This window comes from Ranitomeya variabilis, chromosome 6 (assembly GCF_051348905.1).
Source record: "Ranitomeya variabilis isolate aRanVar5 chromosome 6, aRanVar5.hap1, whole genome shotgun sequence".
Taxonomy (NCBI): domain Eukaryota; kingdom Metazoa; phylum Chordata; class Amphibia; order Anura; family Dendrobatidae; genus Ranitomeya; species Ranitomeya variabilis.
In genome coordinates, this window is record NC_135237.1 from 194,879,179 (window position 1) to 194,898,060 (window position 18,882).

The 18,882-nt window shown below is 46.3% G+C and overlaps 1 protein-coding gene across 3 annotated transcripts in view; it reads left to right on the top strand.

Annotated features, from left to right (window-relative positions):
- Window positions 1-18,882, top strand: part of DDC (dopa decarboxylase) — a 407,527-nt gene that overhangs the window by 153,849 nt on the left and 234,796 nt on the right. For all 3 annotated transcript variants that reach the window (XR_013216885.1, XM_077269362.1, XM_077269361.1), the window contains exon 5: window positions 1,216-1,350. Coding sequence is in view for 2 of the 3 variants with exons in the window: in XM_077269362.1 (XP_077125477.1) it covers window positions 1,216-1,350 (135 nt within the window). In the remaining variant the exon portion in view is untranslated. The remainder of the gene's footprint in view (window positions 1-1,215; window positions 1,351-18,882) is intronic.

Sequence of the window (18,882 nt, forward strand, 5' to 3'; positions counted from 1 at the left end):
CCAAGCAAGCTGTTTCTCAAACATGAAAAATACATAAATGCCGTAATCAAATACATAAATGCCATAATCAAATAATAATAAATGCGCAGATAATCAAAATAATGTGAGCCAATTAATTATATTTTTTTATGTAGAGCCTGAATAGGCCATATCTATATTTTATTACTAAAATACTAATACATTCTCCAAATTTTTAAAAATTCATAATTTTATTATGTTTGAATAGGTTTTTTTTTTTTTTTTTTTTTAATAAAGACAGCCCCTGTCCATATAATTGGGGGATATAAACCAGAGCCACTCTATCTGACGGACCAAGAACACATTGAATAAACAACTATTGATTTTAATGGCTACCATATGACGCTAAATTTCTACATGATACTGACTTCCACTAGTGTTAGCACCAATCTACTCAGCACTGCATCATTTTCCAATTAAACGGGTTTTTCTTCTCTTCATGAGGCATTTTTCCTTTTCGTATTGTAATTGAAAGGAGTGCTCCAGCACTTTGATATTGTTAGGTTAGGTCATTCATATGACATTGTGGACATCTGACACCCCCACCAATCGACTGTTTGTGTGTTTGAAAGATGTCAGAAATAAATAGTGTACGGAGGGGAGCACCGGTGCTCTGTCACAGTGTGCTGTTATTTTATTAGGAACTTACCTGCAGTCCCGGACGCAGCCACTAAACAGTGTGATGGAGTGGTGGTGTTCTGCCCCGTACACTGGTTACATCTGGCCTCTGTTGGTGCTGCAATCAGATGAAAGCCCACCAATCTGATATTAATGATGACTAGTGATGAGCGAGTATGCTTGCTACTCGAGATTTCGAGATGATCTCCGAGTATTTTGGGCGTGCTCGGAGATTTAGTTTGTGTCGCCGCAGATGCATGATTGAGCACATGTGGGGATTCACTAACAAACAGGCAATCCCCTCATGTTTTCAGGCTGTCTAGCAGCCGCAAATCATGCAGCTGTGGCAACACAAACTAAATCTCCGAGCACACCCAAAATACTCGGAGATCACCCAAGCATGCCCGTAAATCTCGAGTAACGAGCATACTCGCTCATCACTGACGAGGACCTATCCTACAGATAGGTTATTAATATCAATCATATTTATTTTAGATTAATCTCTTTTCCTTATGACACAACAACAACTACACCAATAGACTCCTGGGCACAAAACAAATGTTGTTCTTTCATTCTTAGGGTACTGCAAGTGAAGCAACATTAATGGCTCTGCTAGCAGCCAGGACCAAGGTTGTGAAGGGACTCCAGGCTGAAAACCCGGATTTAAGTGAAGCAGAAATTGTCGGTCGTATGGTGGCTTATTCTTCAGACCAGGTTTGTTATAAAATTATTAGAAATAATAATAGTGATAAAATATAGTGACAAGGTGAAATAAAAAATATTTAGAATTGAGAGTCCTCTGTGGTTGATACCTTTTAATGGCTAACTGAAAAGATGGTAACAAATTGCAAGCTTTTGAGACTACCCAGGTCTCTTCATCAGGCAAAGACTAAAAGAAATTATGAAGAATCACATATTTATGCACAACATAGCACAGAAAAAAAAAAAAAAGGAAAAACCATGGATAAGACAGGTGACATGAAGCAGAATTACCATGAGTGATAAACAGTTATGTCCATAAATATTGGGCCAATTCTTAGATAAGGAATGTTTTATTGTCCTCTGGTTGGGGTCTCGTTCTGTTGTGATGACCCCTCATAGTCTGAGGGGCAAGATCCTTAGTTGATGTAAAAAGACATAAATCCATGCGACACATTCATTCCTGCAGTGAGAGTGTCAAAGGTCGTCATCAGTTTATATTCCCAGACTCTTCTGTCTCTTTTACATTTGAAGCTACCTTTTAACACAAGTAATTTCATGTCCATAATGTTATGATTTGGGAGACAAAAATGTATTGCCACAGGTAGATCCATTCTTTTTTCTCTTATTGTGTGTCGGTGAGAATTCATTCTTGTTCTAAGCTTTTGCCCTGTCTCCCCCACATACAGACCCCCAGTTGGATAAAGACATGGTTTTTCCTTGTTTTTTTTTTTGTTTTGTTTTTTTTTCTGTTCTATGTTGTGCATAAATATGTGATTCTTCAGAATTTCTTTTAGTCTTTGCCTGATGAAGAGACCTGTGTAGCCTCGAAAGCTTGCAACTTGTTACCATCTTTTCAGTTAGCCATTAAAAGGTATCAACCACTGAGGACTCTCAATTCTAAATATTTTCTATCTACTGGCTAACGCGGTACCAAGATATATATCTTTCCTGTAAGGTGAAATAAAAAATTTTTATGACACTTTTGACATGACAAATTTCTTACAAATGAGTATTGTATAGAGAAATATAAAGGGGTGTTCCTACTAAAGTGATAACATTTTGCTAAGATATTCCATCACTTAGGGTGCATTTAGACAAATGAACAACCTGCGAAAGAGCCTTTCTAAGAACACTTATTCCCAATTGTCGGCCCATGTAAATATGACAGCGATCACCAGATGCATGGGCTCTGCAGAGGTATATACAACCCAGGTCAAGGAGTCCCACTGAATAGAGTTGAGTGACTTTAACTTTTTTAGGATCGAGTCAGGTTTCGCGAAATCGGCCGATTATTGCGAAAAGTCGGGGGCTGACTGAAACACGAAACCCAATGCAAGTCAATGGGGAATCAAAGTCAGCAGAGAGTGGAGGACAGGAAAACACCTACAGTGCCTATTTTAATGCCAAAAACATCAATTCTTATTACTGAAGCTTGTCAATCTTAATCTACTTTATAATAATAGTTAGGCATTGAAAATTGGGGGTCATTTAGCTAAAGTTGTGGGGGGGTAGGGCTGGTTCAAGTTTTTCGTGGGCCCAGGACTACATCACGGCAGTGGAGCAGGGAGAGGTAAGTATTTCAACTTTGCAAGTGCTGTGATCCTGAGCAAGCAGGGGGGCCCACTCGTTCGCATTGGCACTGGCACAGGGCCCCTCAAAGTACGGCAGTGCGTTTAATGGTGGGGGCGCCTCCCACCGGCGGAGACACTTTTGCGTACTATGAGGGGCCCTGTGCCAGTGACGTTGCCAACGAGTATGCCCCCCCACCTGATGAAGGAACCTGCACTTTCATCTGCACCTTCCTGTTTGTCCCTGTGTAAGGTGGTATAGTATGCGGGAAGGGGAACCTGACTCTCAGCAGGGTCAGATTCTGGCTGTGTAGAATGCAAGGGGAATGTAGTGGTCTGGGTCAATGTACCAGCAGACTCATCTATCATATAGGCTGAAAATTGAAGCTCAGCTTTGTTCAGTGGAGGAGAAAAGCAAGGAGCGGCAGACACCATTAGTAGACCCAACCAAACAAGTAGGCCAAATGCAGTTTAATATTTGATATAGGCTGAAAATTGAAGCTCAGCTTTGTTCAGTGGAGGAGAAAAGCAAGGAGTGGCAGACACCGTTAGTAGACCCAACCAAACAAGTAGGCCAAATGCAGTTTAAAATTGGTTACAGGGGTACACAGGCGGCATAGCGTTGTTCAGCGGAGGACAATTGTAAGGAGTGGCACAGACAGACACAGGTAGTAGGCCTAAAATAAAAAAGTAGGGTCAATGCAGTTTAAAATTGGTTACAGGGGTACACAGGTGGCATAGCGTTGTTCAGCGGAGGACAATTGTAAGGAGTGGCGCAGATAGACACAGGTAGTAGGCCTAAAATAAAAAAGTAGGCTCAATGTAGTTCAAAACGGGTTACAGGAGTGAACTGGCGACATAGCGTTGTTCAGCGAAGGACAATTGCAAGGAGTGGCAGACACAGTTAGTAGGCCCAAAAAAGTAAGTAGGCTAAATGCAGTTCAAAATTAGTAACAGCAGTAAACTGGCGGCATAGCTTTGTTCAGTGGAGGACAACTGTAAGGAGTGGCTGACACAGTTAGTAGGCCAAAATAATAAAGTGAGGTAAATGTCTGCCAAAATTTTTTTCCAAAATAAACAGGTGGCATAGCTACGTACAGGGGTGGGCTCCTCTGCTGAGTAGCAGACAGTGGTAGTTGGCGCAAAGTATTAAATGGTCTAAATGGAGGCCAGGGCCCCTGTATATTTTAACTATCATCTATCATTAAAACAAATTTGTATTGGCAGTGCCATTGAAGGATTTATCAGCACAGACTACACTGTGGTGGAGCAGGGAGAGGTAAGTATTGCAAGTGGTAGAGCACTGTTCGACCAGGGGGGGGAACACTTTCTCATGGGCGGCGGTACTGGCACAGGGCCCCTCATATTATGATGGTGTGTCTGACGTCAGCAGGGGAAGGTGGGGCAAAATAATTTGAAATCCATGATTGGTTCATTTTAATGAAGGTTAGATCATCAACATTTTGGGTAGCCAGAAGAGTCCTTTTTTCGGTCAGTATTGAACCAGCAGCACTAAAGACTCTTTCTGATAGCACACTAGCAGCTGGGCAAGCGAGCTCCTGGTATGCATATGCAGCACCCCAGAGTCCTGGTCGTTGCAGTACTGTTGCTCCCTCTGCCACTAAGGGGAGTGATGGTATGTCCGATGGCACTTAAGGAGTTCACCTGACCAGGTATCACAGGCACCAATACACTTCACAGTCTGGCCTCCAGGGGGAGCAAAGGGTACTATGTATTAGGCCACTCCTCACAATCTGGTAAAACTGGGGGTTGGATAGAAAGTTAGAGAGAAGCTGACTGGGTTGGAACCAGGCAACATCCTGCCCAGGTAACATCTAGTGAGTGGAGAGTGTTACTTGGGAAGATTCAGGGGGGTCCCTGTCAGGGGTGGGATCCTGACAGAGGCCTAGCGAACAAGGCAGAACGTTAAGGAACCACACCTGCACTACATTGCGGCGGTATCTCAAGAAAGGGCAAGAAGCGAGGTTTATTGTGGAGAAGTGAGAAACAAGATCACAGCAAAAAGGAGATAACACCAGTAGGAGTCCTGCCGTAAAATCGAGGCAACATCCTACGGAGGCGCGTAGCCGGTGGCCAGAACGCCGAGGAAGTATTGGGCTCCAAGCATTACTTCAAACAGTGGCAGGACAGTTAATTATAGGTTGTCTGTCTCACCTAAATCACCTAAGTAGACATAGGAGGCAATTGTGGGAGAGGGGCGACACTAGGGTCCCGGAAGAACTCCAGGCCTACCCGTCATACGGGTGCGTCCTAGCCAAATCATCTGGGGGACGGAGAGAACGAACATCAGAATAGAAACGAGAGTTGTGAGAAAGAACATCAGGAACAGACACAACAGTTGTGAGGACTATCCTGTGGTGCTCAGCAGGGAAGTACTACAACACACAGGCGCTAGAAGGTAGGCACTGATTTCCACCTGCAAAGGGAACTCTGGATGTGCCTTCAGACCGGCCAGTCTCAGCCAGCCCTGTTAGCAGTGCTCCGGATTGGGGATCCTGAAGCCTACAGTAAAGAGGTAAAGAGACTGCAACCCTGTGTCTTCGTTATTTCATCGCACCACCACCTTTAATTGGACGCCCCTTAGCAGGGTCACGGACCGGGTCAGGCCTCCGTGACAACCCAAAGACCGAGACAGAGAGGCCCGGTACTGAGTACCCCGCAGCCCTGCGTCTGAGGGGAGCTCCACATATTCTGCCAATTCAGGTCAGGTGTCTATTTTAGATGCCCAGTAATCAAAGGGGAATGACGTGTGAGGGAGAACATCGATAAGGGAGGAAAAATAGTTCGTAACCATACTGGACAAATGTTGTCTCCTGTCACTTTGAATTGATGCAGCAGTACCTGTCGTGTCTGCGGTCATTGCGAAATCACTCCACAACCTGGTCATAAAACCCCTCTGTCCAACGCCACTTCTGATTTGTGCACCTCTAACACCTCTGCCATGTTGCCCCCTGCAGCTCGTGTGAGAACCATCACCGCCGCTGTGTGCTGGGAATTCCTGAACCAAACGGTCTACAAGAGTTGCTTGTTTGGTAGCCAATATTTGCTCAAGGTTCTCATGTGGCATGATATTTTGTAATTTCCCTTTGTAGCGTGGATCCAGGAGGCAGGCCAACCAGTAATCGTCATCGGTCATCATTTTTATAATGCGGGGGTCCCTTTTTAGGATACACAAGGCATAATCAGCCATGTGGGCCAATGTTCCAGGTGTCAATTCACTGCTTGTGCTGGGTTGAGGAGCACTTTCTTGCAAATCAACGTCACTTGTTTCCCGCAAAAACCCTGTACCTGACCTTGCAACGCCACCAGTTTCTATTGCCCTCTGAGAAGCATCCTCCTCCCATAAATATTCATCCCCATCATCCTCCTCCTCTTCATCCGCCACCTCGTCCAGGAGAGTTCCCTGAGCAGACAATGGCTGACTGTCATCAAGGCTTCCCTCATCCTCGGCTGCAGACACCTGCTCCTTAATGTGTGTCAAACTTTGCATCAGCAGACGCATTAGTGGGATGCTCATGCTTATGATGGCGTCGTCTGCACTTACCAGCTGTGTGCATTCCTCAAAACACTGAAGGACTTGACAGAGGTCTTGTAGCTTCGACCACTGCACACCTGACAACTCCATGTCTGCCATCCAACTGCCTGCCCGTGTATGTGTATCCTCCCACAAATACATTACAGCATGCCTCTGTTCACACAGCCTCTGAAGCATGTGCAGTGTGGAGTTCCACCTTGTTGCAACGTCGATTATTAGGCGGTGCTGGGGAAGCTTCAGCGATCGCTGATGGTTCTGCATACGGCTGGAGTGTACAGGCGACCGGCGGATGTGCGAGCAAAGTCTTCGCAACTTCAGGAGCAGGGCTGGTTACCCTGGATAACTTTTCAGGAAGCACTGCACCACCAGGTTCAAGGTGTGAGCCAGGCAAGGTATGTGTTTCAGTTCTGAAAGGGCTATGGCATCCATAAAATTCCTTCCGTTATCACTGACTACCTTGCCTGCCTCAAGATGTACACTACCCAGCCATGACTGAGTTTCTTGCTGCAAGTACTCTGCCAGTACTTCCGCGGTGTGTCTGTTGTCACCCAAACACTTCATTTCCAACACAGTCTGCTGACGCTTACCACTAGCTGTTCCATAATGGGACACCTCGTGTGCAACACTGGCAGCTGCGGATGGAGTGGTAGGGCGACTGCGCTCTGTGGACGAGCTTTCGCTTCTGGAGGAGGAGGAGGAGGAGGAGGGGTGTCGAACACCTACTGCCAACTGTTTCCTAGACCGTGGGCTAGGCAGAACTGTCCCACTATGGCTATCCCCTGTGGACCCTGCATCCACCACATTAACCCAGTGTGCCGTGATGGACACGTAACGTCCCTGGCCATGCCTATTGGTCCATGCATCTGTTGTGAGGTGCACCTTTCTACTGACTGATTGCCTGAGTGCATGGACAATGCGGTCTTTGACATGCTGGTGGAGGGCTGGGATGGCTTTTCTCGCAAAGAGGTGTCGACTGGGTAGGTCATAGCGTGGTACTGCGTAGGCCATCAGGGCTTTGAAAGCTTCGCTTTCAACCAACCGGTAGGGCATCATCTCTAATGAGATTAGTCTAGCAATGTGGGCGTTCAAACCCTGTGTACGCGGATGAGAGGATGAGTACTTCTTTTTCCTAACGAGAGTCTCTTGTAGGCTGAGCTGGACTGGAGAGCTGCATATGGTGGAACAAGCGGGGGTGGTGGTGGACATGGCAGATTGAGAGAGGGTTGGTGATGGTATTCTTGATGTTGTCCTACATACAGTGTTTACTACCAAGAACCTGGTGACTCCATGACTGCCTTGGCCTTGTGACGATACCTCCACATTTGCTGCAGGTGGTGTCCTAAACGGTGGGCTTACAGTGAGGGAAGCAATGTAGCGTTGCTGACTACCTTCATTCTGAGTGGGTGCACCAACGTTACGGGACGTTTGGTAGTTAGTCCAGGCTTGCAAGTGCATGCTGGTTAAATGTTTACGCATGCACGTTGTATTTAAATTTAGGGGATTCTTCCCTCTGCTAAAGATCTTTGAGCATTTCTTACAGATAACTTTGCACTGATCATTCGGATCTTGGTTAAAAAATTGCCACACTGCACTCTTCCTACTATCGAATACCTTTTCAGGCATTGCACGCTGTGTTACTTTCACCGGATGGCCACACTGTCCTAAAACTGTTTTTGTTTTAGACACACGTTTTTGGCCTGATATGGGCCTGCCAGATGAAAGCTGTTGCGATGTTAATGCCTGCTGCTGATCATCCTCCTCCGCTTCAGAGCTACTGCCAGCAGCACCCTGTTCCCCCAATGGCTGCCAATCTGGGTCAACAACTGGGTCATCTATCACCTCCTCTTCAATGTCCTGTGCACCTTCCTCTGTGTCACCGTGTAAGGTGCTATAGCGCTCGGGACGGGGCACCATAGTCTCATCAGGGTCAGATTCTGGCTCAGTACACTGCGAGGGCAATGTAGTGATCTGAGTCAATGGAACAGCATAATAATCTAGCTGTGGCTGTGCATCTGTGCACTCCATGTCCGATTCATCTTGTAATGGGCTGTTAACTATTTCCCTTTCTAACCCTGGCACGGTATGTGTAAAGAGCTCCATAGAGTAAACTGTAGTGTCGCCTGCTGCATCCTTCACTTTTGCTTTGGGTGAAGGACACAAGGAAGAGACTTGTTCCTGACCGGGAGCATCCACTGACGACTCACTGCTTTTATATTTCGAACTTTCTGAAGAGGAGGTGGATCGCCCCCAGGCGCAGGGCAGTTCCAAGGCACACATGACCTGATTTCTCAGGCTTAAGTAGATCCTGTTCGTGACGCCAAGATTTGGATCGCCCCCAGGCGCAGGGCAGTGGGGTACTCGGTACCGGGTCCCTCTGTCTCGGTTCTGGGAATGTCACGGTGGCCCGACCCGGTCCGTGGCCCTGCTAAAGGGCGCCCAATTAAAAGTGTAGTTGGTCAAGTGTTCGTGACGCCACCTGTGGTATTCGGTCAGGGTGACCGACGCTGCTGAGGGGTCCGCTGGGGTGATGTTATAGCAGCTAGATGGTGTTCCTTCCCACAGGTGAAGTATGTCCCCAGGGCTTCCTGGTAGGGTAGGTGGTGATTGTAGGTCGCAGTAAATAACGAAGACACAAGGTTGCAGTCTCTTTACTTTTACTGAGGACTTCAGCGTCCGCAGTCCAGAGCACTGTTCACAGGGCTGGCTGAGTCCGGCCGGTCCGAAGGCACATCCAGAGTTCCCCTAGCAGGTGGAAATCAGTAGCCTTCCTACTAGCGCCTGTATGTTGTAGTACCACCCTGCTGAGCACCACAGGAAAGTCCTCACAACTGTCGTGTATGTTTCTGATGTTCTCTCTCCGTCCCCCAGATGGTATGGATAGGACGACCCGTATGACGAGGTAGGCCTGGAGCTATTTTATAGGGACCCTAGAGACGCCCCTCTCCCACAATTTGCCTCCGTTGTCTTCATTAGGTATTAAGGTTTTGCAGCCAACTTGGAATTAACTGTCCTGCCGTAGTTCAAAGTAATGCGTAGAGCCAATTACTCCCTCGGTGTTCCGGCCACCGGGTACGCGACTCAGAAGGATGTTGCCGGTCTTAAGGCAAGACTCCTCCTGGTATTATCTCCTTGTGCTGTGATCTCGTTTCTCACTTCTCCACTATTATTCGTGTACTTTTTTTTCAAAGTATATTTTTTTTTCTAAGTATGACGCAGTTATAACATGGCAGTTAGACAGGGCAGGAGACAGGTAAGACAATCTAAACCTACTCCCTATTCACTTGAAACAGAACAAATACACACCATATGTATCTGTATAATCTATATCCTGGCTGCTGTATTCACTCACCGCCCTTGCATAAACTCTTTAAACTCCATCCATATCGGCCCCTCTGTCCTTGCCTCTCCTATGTATAGCACTCATGCTCTGTTCACATTGCTTAACAGCGCAGATCCATTCAGTCCCACCATCCAACACAAAAGACACTCTCACAAATCACTTAACCATCTGCTCACTCTTTCTATCCTCCTTCTCCTAGTCGCTAGAGACATCTCTCCAAACCCCGGCCCCCCATGTTATAGCCAGTCAAACCTCCCAACTGCTACACCCAGAAACCCCTCTAACCTTATTAATATTCCATGCATGCCTTCTGTCTCTTTCAATTGTGCTCTTTGGAATTCTCGCTCTGTGTGTAATAAACTCTCCTTCACCCATGATTACTTCCTTTCTAAGGCTCTTAATCTCCTGGCTCTTACTGAAACCTGGATCCAGCAGTCAGACACAACCGCTGCTGCTGCTCTCTCCTATGGTGGACCACACTTTTCTCATACCCCAAGATCAGACAACAGAGCAGGTGGAGGCGTTGGGCTGCTCCTTTCACCCAAATGTACCTTCCAAGTTATCCCCCAAGTACCCTCACTTGTATTCCCTTCCTTTGAGGTCCATGCTGTCAGACTCTACGTCCCCTTCTCCATGCGAGTGGCGGTGGTGTATCGTCCTCCTGGCCCCTCTCATCAGTTCCTGGATCACTTTGCCACCTGGCTTCCACACTTTCTCTCCTGTGACACCCCCACCCTTATCATGGGTGATTTCAACATCCCCATTGCTTCTCCCCTTTCCCCGTCTGCTTCTCACCTTTTATCTCTAACCTCCTCTTTCGGCCTCTCGCAGCATACTAACTCTCCAACGCATGAAGATGGAAACTCCCTTGACTTGGTCTTCTCCCGACTTTGCTCAGTGGATGATTTCACAAACACCCCTCTCCCGCTCTCTGACCACAACCTTCTTTCATTCTCTATCAAGAACTGCCATCCTGCTCAGGTCACCCCCACTTTCCACACTTATAGAAACATACAGGCCATTAACACCCAGAAACTTAGGAAGAACTTGCAGTCCTCATTGGCCCCAATCTCCTCCATCTCATGTCCTGATTCTGCTCTGAACCATTGCAAAGAAACCCTGCAAAGTGCCCTGGATGAAGCTGCTCCTCCTATACATAGAGCAACTTGACACAGACGGCGACAACCGTGGCACACGCTGCAAACACGCTTCCTGCAGCGATGCTCCATGTGCGCCGAACGTCTGTGGAGAAAATCTAATCTACCCGAAGATTTCATCCATTATAAGTTCATGCTAAAAACATACAACTCTGCCCTTCACCTCTCCAAACAAACCTATTTCAACACCCTCATCACCTCACTGTCCAATAACCCTAAACGTCTCTTCGACACTTTCCAGTCCCTACTCAACCCAAGAGAGCAGGCCCCAACCACAGATCTCCGCGCTGACGATCTGGCCAATTACTTCAAAGAAAAAATTGACCACATTCGACAGGAAATCATCTCCCAATCTCTTCATACCTGTCCTCCCTCCCCCACTGCATCTAGTTCACTCTCTGACTTTGAACCAGTTACTGAAGAAAAAGTAAGCAGGCTCCTTGCATCTTCTCGCCCGACCACTTGCACCAGTGACCCAATTCCGTCACATCTCCTCCAGTCCCTTTCCCCGGCTTTCACCTCTCACATGACACAAATATTCAACCTTTCCCTCACTTCTGGTATTTTTCCCTCCTCATTTAAGCATGCCATCATACATCCATTACTTAAAAAACCCTCCCTCGACCAAAACTGTGTCGCTAATTATAGACCTGTCTCTAATCTTCCCTTCATCTCTAAACTCCTGGAACGCCTGGTCCACTCCCGTCTTACCCGCTATCTCTCAGATAACTCTCTTCTCGACCCTCTTCAATCTGCCTTCCGCTCTTTACACTCTACTGAAACTGCCCTCACTAAAGTCTCTAATGACCTACTAACAGCTAAATCTAATGGTCACTACTCCATGCTAATTCTATTGGATCTTTCCGCAGCATTCGACACTGTGGATCATCAGCTCCTCCTCACTATGCTCCGCTCCATCGGCATCAAGGACACCGTTCTCTCTTGGTTCTCCACCTATCTCTCTGACCGATCCTTCACTGTATGTTTTGCTGGTTCCTCCTCCTCTCACCTTCCCCTTACTGTAGGGGTTCCTCAAGGAGCAGTCCTAGGCCCCCTCCTCTTCTCTTTGTATACTGCCCCTATTGGACAATCAGTAGATTTGGGTTCCAGTACCATCTCTATGCTGATGACACCCAATTATACACCTCTTCTCCTGCTTTCACTCCGACCTTCTTAGAAAACACCAGTGATTGTCTTACCGCTGTCTCTAACATCATGTCCTCCCTCTATCTGAAACTGAACCTGTCAAAAACTGAACTCCTCGTGTTCTCTCCCTCTACTAACCTACCTTTGCCTGACATTGCCATCTCCGTGTGCGGTTCAATCATTACTCCAAAGCAACATGCCCGCTGCCTTGGGGTCATCCTTGATTCTGAGCTTTCATTCACCCCCCACATCCGATCACTGGCTCGCTCTTCTTATCTGCATCTCAAAAACATTTCTAGAATTCGCCCTTTTCTTACTTTCGACTATGCAAAAACTCTTACTGTTTCTCTTATTCATTCCCGTCTGGACTATTGTAACTCTCTACTAATCGGCCTCCCTCTTACCAAACTCTCCCCGCTCCAAACTGTCCTGAATGCTGCTGCCAGGATCATATTCCTCACCAACCGTTACACCGATGCCTCTACCTTGTGCCAGTCATTACACTGGCTACCCATCCACTCCAGAATCCAGTACAAAACTACTACCCTCATCCACAAAGCACTTCATGGCTCAGCACCACCCTACATCTCCTCTCTGGTCTCAGTCTACCACCCTACCCGTGCCCTCCGCTCCGCTAATGACCTCAGGTTAGCATCCTCAATAATCAGAACCTCCCACTCCCGTCTCCAAGACTTTACACGTGCTGCGCCGATTCTTTGGAATGCACTACCTAGGTTAATACGATTAATCCCCAATCCCCACAGTTTTAAGCATGCCCTAAAAACGCATTTGTTCAGACTGGCCTACCGCCTCAACGCATTAACCTAACTATCCCTGTGTGGCCTATTAAAAATAGAAAAAAAAACTAACCACATAATCAGGTTCCTTGCATCGTGTTCTCATACACTTTATGCAGTTAATAGCCCTCTGTGTCTGTACTGCTACATACTTAGGCTGTTAACTGGTTCATGTAGCTTTACATGAACACCCGAGCCTTACACTATGGCTGATCCAAATAACTAAAGCAATTGTTACCATCCACCTCTCGTGTCTCCCCTTTTCCTCATAGTTTGTAAGCTTGTGAGCAGGGCCCTCATTCCTCCTGGTATCTATTTTGAACTGTGATTTCTGTTATGCTGTAATGTCTATTGTCTGTACAAGTCCCCTCTATAAGTTGTAAAGCGCTGCGGAATATGTTGGCGCTATATAAATAAAAATTATTATTATTATTATTATAATATACTTCACTTCTTGTACTTTCTTAGGATGCTGCCGCAATGAGGTGCAGGCGCAGCTCCGTAACGTTCTATCTCTTGCTATGTCTCTGTCAGGATCCCACGCCTTCCCACAGGACGCAGGAGCGCTAACCCCCATCCACTAAGCTTATTAAGCCTACATGTCCACCAGCAAGATGCAGATGCGCCACTGTTACCCCTCTACAAGGCTTTATCCAGAACTGGCAAATCGATTAAACTACATACAACTTACCAGCAATTTAAGGCTGATACATTGGCACCTGCAAAAAAGGTTGTCTCCAGTGACATACCAACTTTCTATTTAAATCGCATATGCAAACAGCAGCAAGACGCTGATGCACCGCTGCTATTCTTCATCAAGGTCATACTCAGAGAGAAATCAACTATTAGGCCATACTTGGTATCAAAAAGACTGTACCTGCCCCTTGACACTACAGGGACAACATCCTCTTTACCATAAGAGCCACTCATAAATCCTGGATCTAGTGCGACTTTAGAATAAGACCCGGGAGGGTCGAAACGTCATCACATTGAGTCGCTTGTACGATTGTTTAATAAGTGCCTACTGTTTGATCTGTCACATTTGACTGATTTCTGTTTTTCACTTGAATAAATTAGCAAGTTTCAAAAAATCCTTTTGTTTCTAAGATATTCCACACAGGGAGTGCGGTGGATTTCAATAATAAGGATCCCACCCCTGACAGGGACCTCTGTCTACAGCTCCGATGTTCCTCCTTCTCCCTCTGTCTGCCTGACAGGTCTCCTCTGGGTCAAACCCAGGCAGCTTTCTCCCTAACTTCCTATCCAACCCCCAGTTTTTACCCGAGTGTGAGGAGTGGCCTAATAGATAGAACCTTTTTCTCCCCCTGGTGGCCGGAGTGTGAAGTGTAGTGTGTGACTGTGATACCTGGTCAGGTGAACTCCTTTAGTACCAGATAGATTAACGAATTAGGATTATTTAGTCTAGAAAAAAGACGACTGAGGGGCGATCTAATAACCATGTATAAGTATATAAGGGGACAATACAAATATCTCGCTGAGGATCTGTTTATACCAAGGAAGGTGACAGGCACAAGGGGGCATTCTTTGCGTCTGGAGGAGAGAAGTTTTTTCCACCAAAATAGAAGAGGATTCTTTACTGTTAGGGCAGTGAGAATCTGGAATTGCTTGCCTGAGGAGGTGGTGATGGCGAACTCAGTTGAGGGGTTCAAGAGAGGCCTGGATGTCTTCCTGGAGCAGAACAATATTGTATCATACAATTATTAGGTTCTGTAGAAGGACGTAGATCTGGGGATTTATTATGATGGAATATAGGCTGAACTGGATGGACAAATGTCTTTTTTCGGCCTTACTAACTATGTAACTATGTAACTATGTAACCATCAGACGTACCATCACTCCCCCTGGTGGAAGAGTGACAATACTGCAACGACCAGGACTCTGGGGCGCTGCAGAGGCGAAAGAGCTAGAGGCTGAGTCAGCAATGAAAGCCAAAACTTGTTCCGGCTGCTCCAGCTTTAAAAGTGGTTTTCCTACTCCCAGATAAGGGAACCTTTGAGGCCTTGTGTAGCCAGACGATAATGCTGTCTGAAAAACTCGAGCCTTAGGTGCTATTTTGCTTTTCCCACTACCACCAGATGCTCCACCACCACCACCACCATCATTACCAGCTGGCAATGACCGCCCACGGCCTCTTCCACCAGACCCTCATTTTTGGGAAAATGTAACCAAACTAACAACCGTTATATGGTACTGTAAAACAAGGTAGAAGGTGTATATAAACTTGTTGGCAAATTAAATCTTCCTTTTTTGTGTGGGAGACTGCTGCAAAAATCAGGCCCACTGTATTACACTACACAATGTAAGTGGCAGAACGTGGCTGTCAGATATACGACAAACATAACTGACGCAGATCCACTTAGTGGTAATTTAAATTTCCCTTTTTTGTGTGGGAGACTGCTGTAAAAACCAGGCCCACTGTATTACACTACAAAATGTAAGTGGCAGAACGTGGCTGGCAGATATACGACAAACAGAACTGACGCAGTTCCACTTAGTGGCAATTTAAATCTCCCTTTTTTGTGTGGGAGACTGCTGCAAAAATCAGGCCCACTGTATTACACTACACAATGTAAGTGGCAGAAAGTGGCTGGCAGATATACGACAAACAGAACTGACGCAGATCCACTTAGTGGCAATTTAAATCTCCCTTTTTTGTGTGGGAGACTGCTGCAAAAATCAGGCCCACTGTATTACACTACACAATGTAAGTGGCAGAAAGTGGCTGGCAGATATACGACAAACAGAACTGACGCAGATCCACTTAGTGGCAATTTAAATCTCCCTTTTTTGTGTGGGAGACTGCTGCAAAAACCAGGCCCAATGTATTATACTACACAATGTAAGTGGCAGAAAGTGGCTGGCAGATATACGACAAACAGAACTGACACAGATCCACTTAGTGGCAATTTAAATCTCCCTTTTTTGTGTGGGAGACTGCTGCAAAAATCAGGCCCACTGTATTACACTACACAATGTAAGTGGCAGAAAGTGGCTGGCAGATATACGACAAACAGAACTGACGCAGATCCCCTTAGGGGCAATTTAAATCTCCCTTTATTATGTGGGAGACTGCTGCAAAAACCAGGCCCACTGTATTACACTACACAATGTAAGTGGCAGAACGTGGCTGGCAGATATATGACAAACAGAGCTGACGCAGATCCACTTAGTGGCAATTTAAATCTCCCTTTTTTGTGTGGGAGACTGCTGCAAAAATCAGGCCCACTGTATTACACTACACAATGTAAGTGGCAGAAAGTGGCTGGCAGATATACGACAAACAGAACTGACGCAGATTCCCTTAGGGGCAATTTAAATCTCCCTTTATTATGTGGGAGACTGCTGCAAAAACCAGGCCCACTGTATTACACTACACAATGTAAGTGGCAGAACGTGGCTGGCAGATATACGACAAACAGAACTTACGCAGATCCACTTAGTGGCAATTTAAATCTCCTTTTTTGTGTGGGAGACTGCTGCAAAAATCAGGCCCACTGTATTACACTACACAATGTAAGTGGCAGAAAGTGGCTGGCAGATATACGACAAACAGAACTTACGCAGATCCACTTAGTGGCAATTTAAATCTCCTTTTTTGTGTGGGAGACTGCTGCAAAAATCAGGCCCACTGTATTACTCTACACAATGTAAGTGGCAGAAAGTGGCTGGCAGATATACGACAAACAGAACTGACGCAGATCCACTTAGTGGCAATTTAAATCTCCCTTTTTTGTGTGGGAGACTGCTGCAAAAATCAGGCCCACTGTATTACACTACACAATGTAAGTGGCAGAATGTGGCTGGCAGATATACGACAAACAGAACTGATGCAGATCCCCTTAGGGGCAATTTAAATCTCCCTTTATAATGTGGGAGACTGCTGCAAAAACCAGGCCCACTGTATTACACTACACAATGTAAGTGGCAGAACGTGGCTGGCAGATATATGACAAACAGAGCTGACGCAGATCCACTTAGTGGCAATTTAAATCTCCCTTTTTTGTGTAGGAGACTGCTGCAAAAACCAGGTCCACTGTATTACACTACACAATGTAAGGGCAGAAAGTGTCTGGCAGATATATACGACAAACAGAACTGACGCAGATCCACTTAGTGGCAATTTAAATCTCCCTTTTTTGTGTGGGAGACTGCTGCAAAAACCAGGCCCACTGTATTACACTACACAATGTAAGTGGCAGAACGTGGCTGGCAGATATAGGACAAATAGAACTGACGCAGATCCACTTAGTGGCAATTTAAATCTCCCTTTCTTGTGTGGGAGACTGCTGCAAAAACCAGGCCCACTGTATTACACTACACAATGTAAGTGGCAGAACATGGCAGGCATCTATATGTTATGTTTGGCTGGTGGTTAGGAGCACAAGAAATGACCAGATGAGCAAACTAGCAATACGGGACCAGCTCTGGGAAGTGGGAACTCTGCTGACCGCAACCCCTAATCCTATCACAACAACTAGCAATAGCCGTGGAGCAATCCTGACTCTGCCTAGATGCCTCTTCACAGCCTAAGAGCTAACTACCCCTAAAGATAGAAAATGCAGCCTACCTTGCCTCAGAGAAATTCCCCAAAGAAATAGGCAGCCCCCACATATATTGACTGTGAGTTAAGATGGAAGTCACAAACACAGGAATGAAATAGGTTTCAGCATAGGAGGCCAGACTAACTAAACAGACAGAGGATAGAAAAGGTATCTTTGCGGTCAGCATAAAAAACTAACAAGAAACCACGCAGAGTGTGCAAAAGAAACCACCGCACTGACTCACGGCGCGGTGGTGCCACTCTGCATTCCAGAGCTTCCAGCTAACAAGAATAAATCATAATAGCAAGCTGGACAAAAACACAGTGGTAACAAATAAGCTAGCAGGGACTTAGCTTTGCTGAAATAAACAGGTCTTCTGAAAGATCCAAGAGAACTGAACCAGTGCTAGGACATTGACAGCTGGCATCAAGTAAAGATCTGAGTGGAGTTAAATAGAGCAGCCAGCCAAGGCCTGAACGAGATCAGCTGGAGAAGGAATCTCAGAACCAGCAGCTCCACTCACAGCCACCAGAGGGAGTCCATGAACAGAACTCACCGAAGTACCATTCATAACCACAGGAGGGAGCTCGAGAACCGAATTCACAACAGTACCCCCCCCTTGAGGAGGGGTCACCGAACCCTCACCAGAGCCTCCAGGCCGCTCCGGATGAGCCAAATGAAAGGCACGAACAAGATCGGCAGCATGAACATCAGAGGCAACTACCCAGGAATTATCCTCCTGACCATAACCTTTCCACTTGACTAGGTACTGAAGTTTCCGTCTCGAAATACGAGAATCCAAAATCTTCTCCACCACATACTCCAACTCCCCCTCAACCAACACCGGGGCAGGAGGATCAACGGAGGGAACCATAGGAGCCACATATCTCCGCAACAACGACCTATGGAACACATTATGGATGGCGAAAGAAGCTGGAAGGTCCAAACGAAATGACACAGGATTAATAATTTCAGAAATCTTATAAGGACCAATGAAACGAGGCTTAAACTTAGGAGACGAAACCTTCATAGGAACAAAACGAGACGACAACCAAACCAAATCCCCAACACGAAGTCGGGGACCAACACAGCGACGGCGGTTAGCGAAATGTTGAGCCTTCTCCTGGGACAACGTCAAATTGTCCACTACGTGAGTCCTAATTTGCTGCAACCTGTCCACCACGGAATCCACACCAGGACAGTCCGAAGGCTCAACCTGCCCTGAAGAAAAACGAGGGTGGAAACCAGAATTACAGAAAAAAGGTGAAACCAAGGTGGCCGAGCTGGCCCGATTATTAAGGGCGAACTCAGCCAAAGGCAAGAAGGACACCCAATCGTCCTGATCAGCAGAAACAAAGCATCTCAGATATGTTTCCAAAGTCTGATTGGTTCGTTCAGTTTGGCCATTTGTCTGAGGA